Source organism: Microcebus murinus, chromosome 1, assembly GCF_040939455.1.
Source record: "Microcebus murinus isolate Inina chromosome 1, M.murinus_Inina_mat1.0, whole genome shotgun sequence".
NCBI lineage: Eukaryota > Metazoa > Chordata > Mammalia > Primates > Cheirogaleidae > Microcebus > Microcebus murinus.
The window spans coordinates 46,223,930-46,238,893 of record NC_134104.1 but is presented as its reverse complement, the minus strand read 5'-3'; the positions used below and the strand labels follow the sequence as shown (position 1 = coordinate 46,238,893).

General features: G+C 35.5%; 1 protein-coding gene across 1 annotated transcript in view; it reads left to right on the top strand.

The window, feature by feature from the left end:
• Positions 1-14,964, top strand: part of ABI3BP (ABI family member 3 binding protein) — a 222,646-nt gene that overhangs the window by 127,644 nt on the left and 80,038 nt on the right. Inside the window, exons 21-30 of the mRNA XM_012779687.2 lie at positions 4,996-5,076; positions 5,537-5,584; positions 6,675-6,737; positions 6,855-6,929; positions 7,643-7,690; positions 9,123-9,182; positions 9,998-10,087; positions 11,429-11,461; positions 12,251-12,334; positions 14,064-14,120. Coding sequence (XP_012635141.2) covers positions 4,996-5,076; positions 5,537-5,584; positions 6,675-6,737; positions 6,855-6,929; positions 7,643-7,690; positions 9,123-9,182; positions 9,998-10,087; positions 11,429-11,461; positions 12,251-12,334; positions 14,064-14,120 — 639 coding nt within the window. The remainder of the gene's footprint in view (positions 1-4,995; positions 5,077-5,536; positions 5,585-6,674; positions 6,738-6,854; positions 6,930-7,642; positions 7,691-9,122; positions 9,183-9,997; positions 10,088-11,428; positions 11,462-12,250; positions 12,335-14,063; positions 14,121-14,964) is intronic.

The window sequence follows — 14,964 nt, the reverse complement described above, 5'->3', positions numbered from 1 at the left end:
GGCCTCCAAGTCAGGGAAATGGAATGAAAAACTCCCAGAGAGGTATTGTTTCTTTTTCTTTTTCTTTTTCTTTTTTTTTTGGAGAAACAACCATAGCTAATAAAACTCAAAAGTCCTAACAGTGTAAATCAAAGAACTCTGACAATTAGCTGTATGAGAGTAGGGTTAAATATACATTTATTAAAAATCATGTTTAGAAGGCTTTGGAATAAGGCATAGTAACTATTTATGCTGTATTTTAAATAGAGGGCTATTACCAAGCAGATCAAGAATATTACTGTGTATTTGGGTCACCAAATTTTTTTTTTTTTTTTTTTTTTTTTTTTTTTTTTTTTTGAGACAGAGTCTCGCTTTCTTGCCTAGGCTAGAGTGAGTGCCGTGGCGTCAGCCTAGCTCACAGCAACCTCAGACTCCTGGGCTCAAGCAATCCTGCTGCCTCAGCCTCCCGAGTAGCTGGGACTACAGGCACGAGCCACCATGCCCGGCTGATTTTTATATTATATATATTAGTTGGCCAATTAAATTCTTTCTATTTTTTTTATGGTAGAGACGGGGTCTCGCTCAGGCTGGTTTTGAACTCCTGACCTTGAGCAATCCGCCCGCCTCGGCCTCCCAGAGTGCTAGGATTACAGGCGTGAGCCACCGCGCCCGGCCACCAAATTTTAATAAATGTTTCTTTATTCCTGTTATTATAAGATAAAATTTGAAAGTATCAAAAAATATCCCCAAATGTTGGTTACAGTTTATATATAAGTTACATCATTAATTTCACTGTTTTCTAAGAAAAGATTTCTCAGAGAAAATTTATTAATACAGATAAGGGTGGGGAGGACGTGTTCTTATCATTCTGAGGTATTTGAGAAAGAGACTTCTTAATTTGATATTTCCTTTTCAAATGGGAAAGATTACTTGGAAGCTAATGTGTTTATACTCCTTTGATTTCTAAACCTTCTAATCACCTAAGAGAATTCACCCTTTTGGCTCAGCAGCAAGTATAACCGCTTCAGAATCCAAGGCTGATCCCATGCCAACTCAAGTTGGCCTTAGGTGGTCCAAGGCAACACGGAGTAATGACTGCATCTCTGCAAACCATTGCTTTGGCTTTAGCTTCTTAAATTTTATTTCTTCATTTTTATTTAGGGCAGACATTATTTCTAGCTCCAGTAAAGATTTCTGTTCAGAAGAGCAAATAAACCACCAAAAGCTTTTTGATTTGAGTAATTCACTGCCTATCCCAGCCTTCTGCTCACACTCTGTTTTTCCATTTCACCTTCCACACAGGCTGCTTTTCCTTCAGCTTTCCTTGGCGATTACGTTAATGAACTGAAATCCATTTTGTTTTGAGCTTTGTTTATATGCAATTCAGTGCATTTCTCACAAACCCCAGTCGGGACTTGTCTACCTCATCCAATGAGAATCATTCATTCCCTTCCAGGCTTAATCTTTAAGGTGGTGGTGACATTCAGCTCTTCAACCTTCTAATAGACTGGAAAAAAAAAAAAGGAGAGCTCCCAATTACAGGTGTTTACTTTACACAGCTGTGTTCCACGGTGAACAGAATTGCAAATTGTTTTCATTATAAGCCATACGTCTGTGAGCTTTGTTTTGTGCTGAAGTGAGTGGCTTAGTCATTTGCAGGCCACTTAGCTTTGTGACAGAACATTTTATACCTTATCCCTAACACCTTAAGATTGTCAGACATGGGAAGTCTTGTCAGAAGATGTATTTGTTTTTACTAAATATCAACTTTACTATTTTTATTATATACTCAACTTTGAAGCTTAATTGATGGGGTTCCATTCCTATTTTGTCTGGGTCTTGTCAGGAATTCAAAAATGCAGATTTTTGTCTACAAAATTTAAAAAATAGAATTCTTTAATATTTGTGAGGGCTGAAAGATGTTATGAGTAGCAAATCTGGTTGACTTTTTCACACTTTTAGAAGGCAGTTTTGCAGAAAATATGAATTACAACCTCAACGTTTCAAAATAATTTTTTGTTTGCTATTTTCAGGTGTGGATGCTTGCTTAATGTTTATTGTATTTTACATATTGATGCTTATTTTCTCCTTTTCCTGTAGAATCTGAAACACTCGTTTTCTCTCACACAAAATTTTACTTTGTTACATGTACTTCAATCTGATACATCACTATTGTTTGCCTTTCATCTGTCATAATCTATTTCTGGACAGATTCTTGAGAAATCAGAATTTGGGTTTTTTTTTCAATAACTGCCTTTTAACTTTATTTTTTCAGGCCTAATTTGTACTATTCTACAGTCTCACACAAAGATTTTTTGGCCACAGACATGCTAATGAATGATGATGTCTTTATATAGCACCTTCTGCGGTTATTCATTGCTTTCAGAATATATGAAAATTCTCTACCTACATTATTTCTTGTTATATTTTTTGTAGTTGCTACATAGAAACTATTATTGTAATAGTTTCTTTTTTAATCACTACATCCCCCAAACCTGCCATATTCCCTTTATCCAGTAAAATCAGAGGTAATTCCTGATAAATGTAATATTAGAAATGTATAAGTAGAATGTTTACGTTCTGTTAAGATGGTCAGGGAATGCCCTATTAATTAATTTCTATAAGAAAAAAAGTCAAAGAATCTTCACTTTATCTTCTATTTCAAAAATAAGTTGAATTCCTTTATTTTCTTCTTGCAAAACAATTATTTTTATTCATAGAATAATAACAAAAACTATTGGATAATCTTCTTAAAAATTCATATAAATATTGTAACCAAGCTACTTTTAGCACGAAGTATAATTTGCTTACTGCCAGTTTGAACATCAGAGGGTTTGTTACCTGTTAGGATATTTAAATAATGTTCAGGTCAGCCTTTCATGAAATCTGAGGCTGCTTTCAGACAATAGGTGCTGGTAAATACAGGAGCACCAAATGAACACTCGTGGTCTCTTCTAAACCAATAAGTTTAATTCCTATCTTTTGTGAAAGAAAGTCCGGTCCATCCAAGCTGGAGATCATTCTAAACTAACAGAGCACAGACACAGACAGATCTGATGAGTCTCTTGCCTTTTCTTCCACCTTTGGGTGAACCTGGCTGTCTTGTAAGGAACAAAATGGCATTTGACAAGACACTCATGGCAACCTCAGAGAGGCCACCCAGAACTCCCTTTCAGTTAGTATTTCCTCAGCCACCAGGGGCAGTCTTCAGAATATTGAGCAGTGAGGGCAATAGCTCAGGATCAACAACAAAAATGAAAATACTCAATTCTTTTATTGTGGTTTGTGAAGAAGATATGGGGTGATGGAACGTCACTGTCATAAGCTAGTAGAACCTAATCATTCACCAAGGAGAAAACACTGTTTATGGTTAAAAAAAAAAAAAAAAAAAAAAAAAAACACCACCATGTAATTTCTCTCTTAAATGGTGCTCCTCAGCATTGCTTTCGATATTACTTGCTTTTATTGTAGCCCCCGAACCTCAGACTCTACCACCATTACAGTCAGCAATAGGTAATGAAGCTTTCTTTAATGAGCGAGAAAAATACATGTCTTTAACACCCTTTATGTCAACTTTGTCCTTAGCTTTGGGTTATATATTTTTTTAAATATTAGTTGTCCTTCAGATGCGTTTCTAGCCATTTTTCTCAGAAGATACACTCTCTGCGTGCGCTTAACTAAGCAGAGGCTCTGAGACAGCTTCAAAAGCTGTAATGATTTTGATTTGATACATTTTCTTATATTTGAGGAATATGCCCTGAGCTTGTTCTAACCTGGTTTTTGCCAGTAGAAGACCCTGGCTTCCCTAAGACTAGGACATGTTTGTGCTTTCACTTTTAGAGGGTTTTTTCTTACTTTCAAAACTTTAACATTTGCAGATTTTCTTGAAAAGCACTATAGTCTTTCCAGACCTAAATATACTGATGTGTCACTAGGAAATCCATTGAAAGAGAAAAATAGAAAAACCAACCCCAACCTTTATAGCTTCTTTTTCTTCCAAAGAGAAAAAAATATGTTCTGGTGCCATCTTAGCCAATTACCCATATTTTCCTTCATAGCATGTACTGCTGGTTACTGTATTACAGTCACATATTCCAAATGAGGATTGTGCCTTTTTTTGTTTTTTCCATTTCTCTTTCCAAACTTAACTGGCTACATTTCTGTTCACTTTGTTTGAAAACACAGGAATCTATTAAAATAGAGAAAGAACTTCTTATGATGATAAAGTTTCACCATTTATATTTGCTCAACCTAGTAATTAGAAATTAAGCATATTCCACATTTAAATAGATTTCATCATTTTCCCTTTTATCTTGAATCTTTCTCGATGATTTTTCATACAATCTTAGGACACAGAACAAAGAGACCCACACCTTCAACAAGAACATTAGGTAATAAGGTTATTGAGTGGGTGACCTTGGTTCTTTTCCTGATGCTATATCTCTATTGGCAGGTTCACATTAATGAATTAATATATTACCATCCACTTGTGTGTGTGTTTTTCTCAAAAAGAATTTAAATACTTTAGTTTATAATCAAATATATCTTATTTTTTAAAAGTTGCCTCCTTTGGAATTTCTGAATTCAAATCTTTTCGGCATGCATTGTAAATTTGTGGATTTTTTTTATGCTAAGTGAAAATCTTCTTCTTTTGAATCTTAAGCCAAAGACTTTTAATTTTTTTTGCAAATGACTTCTTAAAAGCAACCTTTCTCATGTTCCTCTTGTACATATACCTTTAATACTTTTATGTGACTATCTTCTCTAAGTTGTACAAAATTTTGAGAATTTCCATCTCAAAATGCAAAAATAAGGAAATCTCTTGAATAGTTTATCAATCTTTGACAAAAAATTATTTAAGACCACATTTAGGTAAATACTGATAGAAATTTACAAAACAGATGGATTTGTGTCCACAATAAATCAAAGGGCTTAAATGTGCTTCTAAGATAGATATTTGTTATCAGTTTGTGCAGCCACTCTTCCTGTATTAACTCGCTAATTTTCTTTCTTCAGCTCCACCAAAGACCAAACGACCAGGTCGTCGTCCCCGCCCTAAAACAACACCTAGTCCAGAGGTGCCCAAGCTCAAACCTGGTAAATGTGATGTTTAGGGTTCCACTTAACATAGAAAATGGAATATGGCAGCTTCTGATTTAGTAGTCATCAGCTACTTAAGTAGTTGTGTTTTAGGAACCAGTGGAGTCGATTTTTATGTCGGAGAATCTGTACTCATTTTCTGTATTCATATGATACAAATATTTTATAATTCATATTTCTAGTTGTAGGTACTAGGTACACACAGCAGAAACCAACCCATTATGTGAATTATTAAAATAAGGCACCTTAAAATCTTACATGCGATACATATTCAAGGCAGATGAGTATGGGAAAGCCATAAGGAGAAAAGGGGTAAATGGGGAAAATAGGAGGGAAAATCACATTGAGGAAAAAGTACACAGTTTAGGTAGAACATCCTAGCATGAAGCATAATATTTCCTTCCACAAGGTGCCACTTCCTGATATAATTAGTGCTTTTGGTTTTTTGCTTCTATAGCTTTGGAACCTGCCACAGCACAACCGGAGCTCTTGGTGCCCACGTTCGGTAATTCTACCCCCTCCAATTGCTTTCAAAGATTGTCACGCTTGCTTTTCCCACTCTCCACCCCAGGCATAACTGCAGTTCTACCACCCTTTACAATTTCATCCCACGCTTCCCCTCACATTTCCTATCTGGATCTGAAGATCCTAAAGATAGGAGAATTCTTCTAGAAGAATCCAGTGTGCTCCTTTAGGGAAGGTCTGTGGTCTTGGACAGAACTTCCTGGTTCTCTGTTGACTCTTCTGTCTATCTATCATGTGTGTCCTGTTGCATGGTGAGAAAGCCACGGACTCTTCCTCAGACGGAGACATCTGCGCTCATCCTGGAATGAACAAATGGCAAAGTTTTATTCCAGTACCGTGGTTAACATTTCATTGCTTCACTCATTCAACTTGTCAGACTTTCTCCTTTTATAAAACTGCATGACATAATGGCTTCTTCAATTGTTCTGTTTCTTTGAAAAATATTTTTGAATATGTTTGGGTAACTAGAAGTACAAAGATTGTTCTTGGCCTAGGGTCCCATACAAAACTAGTTATGGTCTTTGTAACTTGAGAACATTAAAAGTCCCAAGCTGGTTTTATTGTTTTTAATACAAATACTATTTGATCATAATAATTTCACTATGATTTTTCAGCATTCACAATCTATCTATCTACTTTGGAACATTTCAGAAATCAGTAGCCTTGTAACAATTTCTCATGTGTGATTTCAAGTGTTTATGGATTATTTTACAGGTTTCCTCCTAAGCAAATCTCAAATTTCTACCTTACTGTTTTTATATAAGAAAAAACCTATCAAAGAAATAGAGCTAATACACTTTGTATTTTTGGAAATTATATAGGAAAAATGTCCTATGACAGTTCTCATTACTTTTGCTCAAAGACACATTTCCTGAAGATTCTTCCTTTCAGGAAAAACTAATGATGCAAAGGGATAGTTAAAATAGACTCTTTTTTATCCTTTCCATACCACAGGAAATAATTTTTAATATTTGTTGAATTTATATAGTGTCTTTGCTTGGCATATATGTCCTTAATTTTGAAAATCACAGCCATGACCATTATGCTAATTTTAATACTTTTTTCTTTAGCCCCAAAACCATCCAAGAGACCTAAAACCACACACAGACCAGATGTACCTCAAATACAGCCTGGTAAACACTACTTTCAATGCCTTGCTCTATAAATAGGAAAACAGTATGTAAGTAACACTAATCTTCACATTCACAGCTCAGCTATGACACTAATTTTGGTACTCTTTTTTCCTTCAGATTCAAAACCACCAAAGCAATTACTTCCTAAACCCAAAACCACTGCAAAACCAGATATGCTACCAACTAAATCCGGTAAACATAATTTTCAGTGCTTTAGCTTAACAGGATTTTCTTTGGAAACATTGCTGAAAATGTTTCCAATCTGTCATATCAAGTATAGAAATCCAAATACAATGATTTTGTTCATTATCTTCTCAAAGTAGCCACACTGATGTTTTATGTGCTAAATAAATCAATGTGTGGAAAATTAGATATAATATAAATATTATATATAAAATAAATTGTATACTTCATTGACAGATTCCATTTTCTTAAAGCATTTTTAAACCTTATTTTCTGAACTTATAGAAAAATCAGGCTTCTATTTATTGTATCTGGAACATTTTTTAAAGTGATTTTATTTTAGTTAGTAACCACTAGTAGACAGTTTGCCCAGTAGGATGACACTGTTCTTTCTTTATAGGCACAACTGAAAAAAAAAAAACTGTTAGTCTGGGATTGTCTTCCTCTAAAATACCCTATTGGCATTAACTGAGTGATTTTTCTACCACATAAGAAAATGCTTATATAACAGTTCTGAAAATTCACCTCTTTACAATTGAAATTGTTTTGTAAGATTCCAATTAACATAAAATTCTGACTTGCACAAGCCTATCAAAAAGGGAATTTATATAAACTTAGAATAAACTAGGTTCTGTATCCTCTAAGTTAAATTTCAGTGAGTGCCTAAAAGTTTAGACTTTCTTACTTTTATTACTTATATCTGTTTATTTTTTATGATGCAGTCTTTGACCCTGTTCCATTTGAAACTGAAGCTCCCTTGATGACCATAGGTAATGTTTTCTTTCTTCTAGGCTGATGTTTCTCTGAGCTTGCCTCTCTAGTTTCTTTTGTCATCATCTGTATTCTCTTGTATGCATTATTGTTACTCACATTTTTCATTCATTTCCAAAAATCGTTTACTGTTGTCAACGGGGATCTTTTTAACATCAAGTTAGGTGTTCCTGTGTCTGCTGCCCAGATCATAACACCTGAATGTTATTCTTTCTTCAATCACCTTTGGAGACATTCAGATTGCTTGCAGCACGTGATTCTGTCAAGAGTCACAGGGGCTCTGTCCATCCACCCATCAAACCAGAAAATTTTTTAAATTTCCACTTGTGTGTGTGTACAATTTGTGGATGTGGGAGGGAAGCAATGAAAAAGCTGGTTGAATCTTGTGATAGTACATCATCATCTCTTTCTTGCAAAAGTCCTTTCTTCCTTGATTCCATACTATTCCAATGCAACTGGAATGCAAAATTCATCTTGTGGTGCTAATTTCCAAACAAAGTAGGAATTCCCTGTTTGTTTGAAGGCAATCGCTTATAAATATTGCTTTTATTCTGTTGTCCAGGCTTCCCCTATCTCTTCTGTATGCCATTAGTTCAGAAGATGCTCTCAGATGCAGTTTAAACCAACTTTGTGCTATGATGTCTTGTGCGATCAGAGAAAGTCAGTCTCTGTATAAATGCTGAAAGGGATTTTGGTGATGAGATGTTTGAGGGTTACATTTGGTCTTCTGGATTTAATGAAAAATGGAGACTAATTTAATGGCAAAAAGTTAAAATTCTTCATTTCATATCCATGCATAATCATTTCAGAATATTATAGAAATTTTATTTCTCCAGGCAAAAAGTTGAATTGTTATCTTTCAGACTTTTTTCTGGATCATCTTTGTTCCTTATTTGAATAATTACTTCCTAATTATCCATTTGAAATAAATGAATAAATAGAGTAAGAAGCAATATCACATTTATTAAGAAAAGGCACAAGTTTATCTTCGTATAACTGTCCCAGATCTCCAGTAAATAGACTGATGAAGAACATTGTTCTCACTCTCCTCACAACCACCACCTTCAAAGCTAATAATGGTGGTGAAAACCTTTCAAATACCAACAGAAGCTTTTGTAATAATTTTTCAGAGTAATTTAAAATTATGTATCAGACAACTAATACATTTTCTTGGACCCAAGTCTTTGATACTGTTAGAATCAGATAATCAAACACAGAAAAATACTTTTTATTGCCCTCAAAGGGTTGCACATTGCGAAGGGTATGGCTATTTTGTGAGATAAAGGGATATGGGAGTATGGTCAGTTATTGGGGAAACAAATACTGTTTTCCTAGAGTTCAGAAATGCTTTTCAGATATTACAGGGTTAAGAAGAATCATTTTCAAGATAATTTTCTATATTAATCTCCATCATTTATTGTTTTTGGTTAGTTCCTACCGCAGACATTGAACCTATAACTCTGAGAACTGAGGCTCCAGTGACAAGATTAGGTAATGGCCTTTTATGTTTTTAAGCACATGCTTTTTCTGCTCATCTAGTCTTTTCCCACTAACTCAGTCAAGGGGTTTTCTCTTTCATAAGATTGTTCTCATCCTCTTGTCATTCAACTATGTTCTTCATTTCAAATGTTTTGAAAGTGCTTAAAATAAGTTACTTAGCTATGCCTACATACAGCTAGTGAAGACTATCCATCTCCCATTTTTCCCATTATCCAGCTTTATTAATGTTTTTCAGAGCCTATGATTCTGCTTGAGTAGTGTTCTATGTTAAAGCTGAATTTCAAATACAGCTAGAAATGTCTGCCCTATAGATACCAGTTATAATTCTATAGGCATCTTGCTTTCTGTTGTTGTAAGATGTGTGGGCATTTTTATTGTCTACTATTTTAGGAAATGAAATGTGCTTGTTCTAATAATTTTTAATGGAATGTATGCCTAAGCCAACTAAGTTCTAAGTACACTCTCCCGAAAGCAGGTAAGCCTGGATCGCTCTCTGATGTAATGTCAACATACTTCCCTTGAGTCTAGGCCCTTGTTGAAAATCTGATACCAAAATCTAATAATAAAGTTTTCAGATTATTTAAAAAAAAAAAAACGATGTACATTCTCTTTCAAAATAACTGTCAGTAGACCAAAACAAAAATGTTTTTGCATGTAGATGACCAGAAGAAAATTCTAAACCAAAGAGACAAATTTCTCAAGGCTCAAGAAAATCTAGGAAAATTTTAGAAACCCTAATGTCATGTGGAATCTTTTCTTCAGTTTCTGGAGTCATAAGACTACAATAACCAGTTTCTCTTCTTTAGCTCCAAAAACATCACAAAGAGCAAGAACTCGTCGTCCCCGTCCCAAACATAAAACCACGCCACGCCCAGAGACACCTCAGACCAAACTAGGTAAATAATATGTGGTTCTTGGACCTGTAGAACCTTGTTGGATGTGACATGGGAGTGGCAGTTTAACATGCCACCTAATAACCCCTGTGACCCTTGAGGGTAAAGATTCAAGTCATGGAAAGCAGCTGCTACCAACACAACGCTCTGGCCCATAACTGTGATTTCCTCGTGCTGTTTGCATGAGGATATCTTTGGTGTCTGGGTGTTTCATTTGCATCTCTGACATTTGATTACATTTTTCTCTTTGATTCTAGCTCAACATAAACTTATCTAGTTAGTTGTCTAGTCATCATATTTAGTTTAACTTGTCATGCATTTTATTAAATGCCGCATTTGTATCTGTGGGGAATAATTTAGAAATAACAGATGACTTAATTGAAGAAGGAAGATACTCTTGTATGAAATGATTCATAAATAGATATGAAAATGTGGAGAAAACCAAATATTAAGTTTAACCAACTGTTGGGCACATAGTTAATTCTTAAAGAAGTAATCTGTGGGCTGAGAAGTGTAATATGGATCTTAAAATTTGTGGAGTTGGTAGATTCGTTGGTGGCTGGGCAGGAATCTTACAGAGGCAGGAAGGTGTCATGTATGGGTGACAGCAGAAGGATAGGAATTAGAAGGGCAACCTGATTGGGAGAAAGGCAACATTTCCTTAGCTTGACAGTGATGCTACTTTTGGATGGGTCCACAAAGAGCACCTCAAATGCCTGCCTTCAGTGATTGGATTTGAGCCAACTGGCTGCAGCATGCTCTCCTATCCTAAGGGTCAGACCATTTCTGTCATGATAACAGAGAGATGCACTAACAAATTCAGTGGACTAAATAACCCTCTATATCTATCTCTTTGTATACCTTTGTTTGGACAAAGGTCTTCGCCTTTTTCCAAAGTGGACTATCAACAAAGAAAAGCATTGTCTATTTGGGTTATTCATCACTTGTTCTGCTTAAATATATCAATGACTGTATCTATCATGACTTAGTGCTTTATTTTCCAGTCTATAGTATTATCAATTATACTTTCATATTCTTTTCTCATAATTGTTAAATGTTATTAGAAGATGCCTAAAGATTTTTCTGAGTAGGGTTTTCTACTGTATCATCAGATAATATAAAAACAAGAAAAACTGGTAGTTAACCATGTGGAGATGCTAAGGATATATCCATTTTATTAGAATAAATATCTGTACCCTCACTTTAGAACTTTAAAATGTTTGCTTTTTGGGTGTGGAGCAAATGCTATACTGGTGAAGTTCATTTTGAAGAGAATTTTATGGATTTTCTCATGTGTTTAATGTTTCTTTTTTTAATTGTTTTTTACAACATTTTTTACAACAGACTTTGGACCTGTTACTCCTGAGACTTCTTTAGGTAATGACTCTTGACGTCCTTCAGCAAATGGCTTTTTCTTATTCATTGTGAAACTTAGCTATGGTGCTGTATAGATGACTGTCATCTCCTCCATTGTTATCCTCTCATAGTATTCATCTTAAAATATTGAAGGCTTTCTTACTTTTTAACAGAAGTGTGCATGGACTCAATTCAAGACAGCTATCCACTCTATATCTCAGACTAAAATCACACTGTCTATCAATCTGAGTCTCTAAGCAGTAATGTTTGTTAGAGCCAAGATCCAACATATAGCCCTTATTTAGACTGCCAATGCAGGATCAATGATGATAGCTTGAAATCTCTTCAAGCATCTTACTTATTATATTTCAAGTTCTATGTAACCTTTTTTGTGTTTTGTTGATGTTTCAGTGAATTTTTTTAAACTTATTTTAGTAAATTAGCAAAGTGGAAAATTTGCCCAAGCCTAATTGTCTTAAATTATAAGTGAGCACTTTAAGTTGGATTTGAACCTCTCTCACACCATCAGAGTTGAGCAGTGATGTGTTTTAGTCAGGACACTTCTAAGAAAATAATACTGCCTAATCTTCATTTCTTAAATGTAATTGTAGATATAATTTGGGTCTCTACAGAACTTTCACTTATCAGAGAAAAACCTACAAATATACTAAAGGAGAAAATTTCATACTAAACAGACAAAGTCTCTTCAACTCTAACAAGTTTTTAAAAACTTAAGGTCATGTTATATTATCCTATACACAGTTTGTGGAGCCGTCGGCCCTATATTAATGCTAAATTTTCTTCCTTTAGCTCCAGCAACAACAAAAAGAACCCGTCGTCCACATCCCAAACCTAAAATCACACCCCAGCCAGAAGTACCTCACACCAAACTGGGTAAATATGTGGTTTTCGGTTTAAAGAATCTTAGTAGTCTACCTCAGCTGGAACTCTAAATTCTATGCACATCTAATGCATCGGGACATACCCTGTCTCTCTCTTAAGAGTAAAAGCTACTTGTTAAGAAAACATGAGATAGCTGAGCACCTCCTGCTCCCTTCATGGAAATCTTCTCAATTAATGATCATACTTACTTTTCTTGCCATATGATTCCATTTGTGTATTAAAGATAAAGCTGTAAAATGTTGAGCCAGCACAATCAATTCAAATCAACTACTTTTATTAAGTTCCTTTTAATTCCCCAAAGCCATATGGGCCCATATATCAGAAGTAGGAGGTATTTTTTATAATATTTCCCAACCTATTTGCACGATAGTTGTAAACAAAAGCTGTTCCATCACAACCAGGTAGAAAGTAATATAAGGCAGCATGTTTATGCAAACATACGATGATTTCTTGCCTAATACCCAAGCTATATGCTAGCCAAGGCAAATATTTAGAGGATGAAAGATTCAGTATAATTAGGGAGAAATCAGTGTGGAAGTTGCATGAGTGGAGGGCTGAGGGAACAAAGGCTCACAAGCAGGGAGTGTGTTGTAGCTGGCCCCCCAGGCACAGGGTAACTTGTTGACACACTCCTGTTCAGTGGGCCCACAGGATGAATAAAAGAGGGCTGGGGTGTCTCCTCAAGAGCTTAAATTTGATCCAGTGGGCTTTAGTAATTCCTACCTCTGCACAGGATCATGCTTTTGCTGTTCTTAGAAGTGAAGATAACTCGCCTAATAATAGAAAAAACTGAGAGGTGGTTCTTCATCTCATTAAGTAGTGCTGTATTCACGAAAGACTCTCTTAATGAACATAGTCTCAGCTTGCTTTTGGTGATCTGTTAGTATGTGTGGTGAACACACCCTAGTGTGACCCCCAACAATTCCCCCTCCTGGGAGTAATGCCTTTGTATAATCCATCCTCTCCCTCTCCTTCTCACCCTCCTTACCTCCTTCTCTATCTCTCTCTCCTCTGTGCTAGCATGACAGGCATGTACATAGGTACACACACAGGTACACCTAATCAGGGGAGTGACATCCATCATTTTTGCCTTTATTCTATCAGAAGCAAGTCAGAGGTCCAGTGCACACTCAAGAGGATGGGATTGCACAAAGGTTAATACCAGGAGGCAGGAAGTCCTGGGGATCACCAAAGGGTCTGCCACACTGCATTTACATTCAAACATAGGAACTGTCTATTGTATCTGTCATTATTGATTACTGCTTATAACTGATGCTCTTTTGTTTTTTGCTTCCACAAAAGCACTAGTTCCTTCTAAATTCCCAAAACCATATGAGCACATATATAAGAAGTAGGAGGTGTGTTTTATAATGCCACGTATTTTTCTAAGAAAATGACTAACCAGGTTTTCTAGCATATAGGTATTCATGTTAGTTTACATCAGGTAATTAACGAACAATGAGATCTTACTGTTGACATCAGTGAGATGTTGGATAGAGTTCAAAGGCTGTGACTGACTAAATTCTGAATGAAATGAGTGCCTGGTTAAAGTTTGGAGAAAGAGTCAAAGAAAAAAATACATCTACTTTCTCTTGAGTTAAGAACATTAACAATTAACTTTGCAGCCTTAGAAACCTTTTTTTCTTACTGGTAAGATGAATTTTCTGACATTTTATATATTCACAAAATCTCTTTGGTTTCTTTCATTACCTTTGATCAGTTCCTGACACAATCCTCAAACCAATTCTTGGAACTGAGGCTCCAGAGACGACACTAGGTAATGCCATGTTACATCCATCAGCATGTGCTTTTCTTGTTCATTTCCATCCCATTTCATCCCATCATAACCATAGCTTCTCACATGTCACAAGACTTCTATGTCATCCTGTCATTCAATTACTTTTTAATATATTGAAGAGTATTAAAACACTTTCTTGTTTTTTAAGAGAGTCAAGCATGAACTTAGTTCGGTTTATATATCTGCGATGTAACACCTTTGAATTTGCGATGACTTGCTCCCATGTACCATTTTAATCACATTCTTTGTTACTGAGTTTCATAATCAATATGGGGGTGGGAATGAAGGTGTCTATCCCTGATGTAGGCTGAGTAAATTGGCACAGCTGTTGTGTTGTAATGTAGTTATTTTGCAGATCTAAACTTCTACATTTTTACCATCTACATGATTTTGTTTTTGTTTTGCCATCTTATGTAATGATGTGCTCTTGTTTTAGTAAGGAGTAAAGTAGAAAATATGCCAAGGCTGGTAAATTTAAATTATAAGCACCACCATGAGTATGAAATCACCTGTAGCTCCCCCTTCCACCATAACCTGGCAAGGTTTCTGGAACTTTTTTCATTCAAGAAACCCTGTGAGGCCAGGTGTGGTGGCTCACACCTATAATCCTAGCATTCTGGGAGGCAGAGGCAGGAGGATCGCTCAAGGTCAGGAGTTCAAGACCAGCCTGAGCAAGAGTAAGACCCCCGTCTCTACTAAAAATAGAAAGAAATTAGCTGGACAACTAAATCTTTTTTTTTCTTTTAAAAATAAAATTAAAAAAAAAAAAAGAAACCCTGTGAGAAGCTCCTTAAAATACCCTTGGTATATCAATTCATGTTTC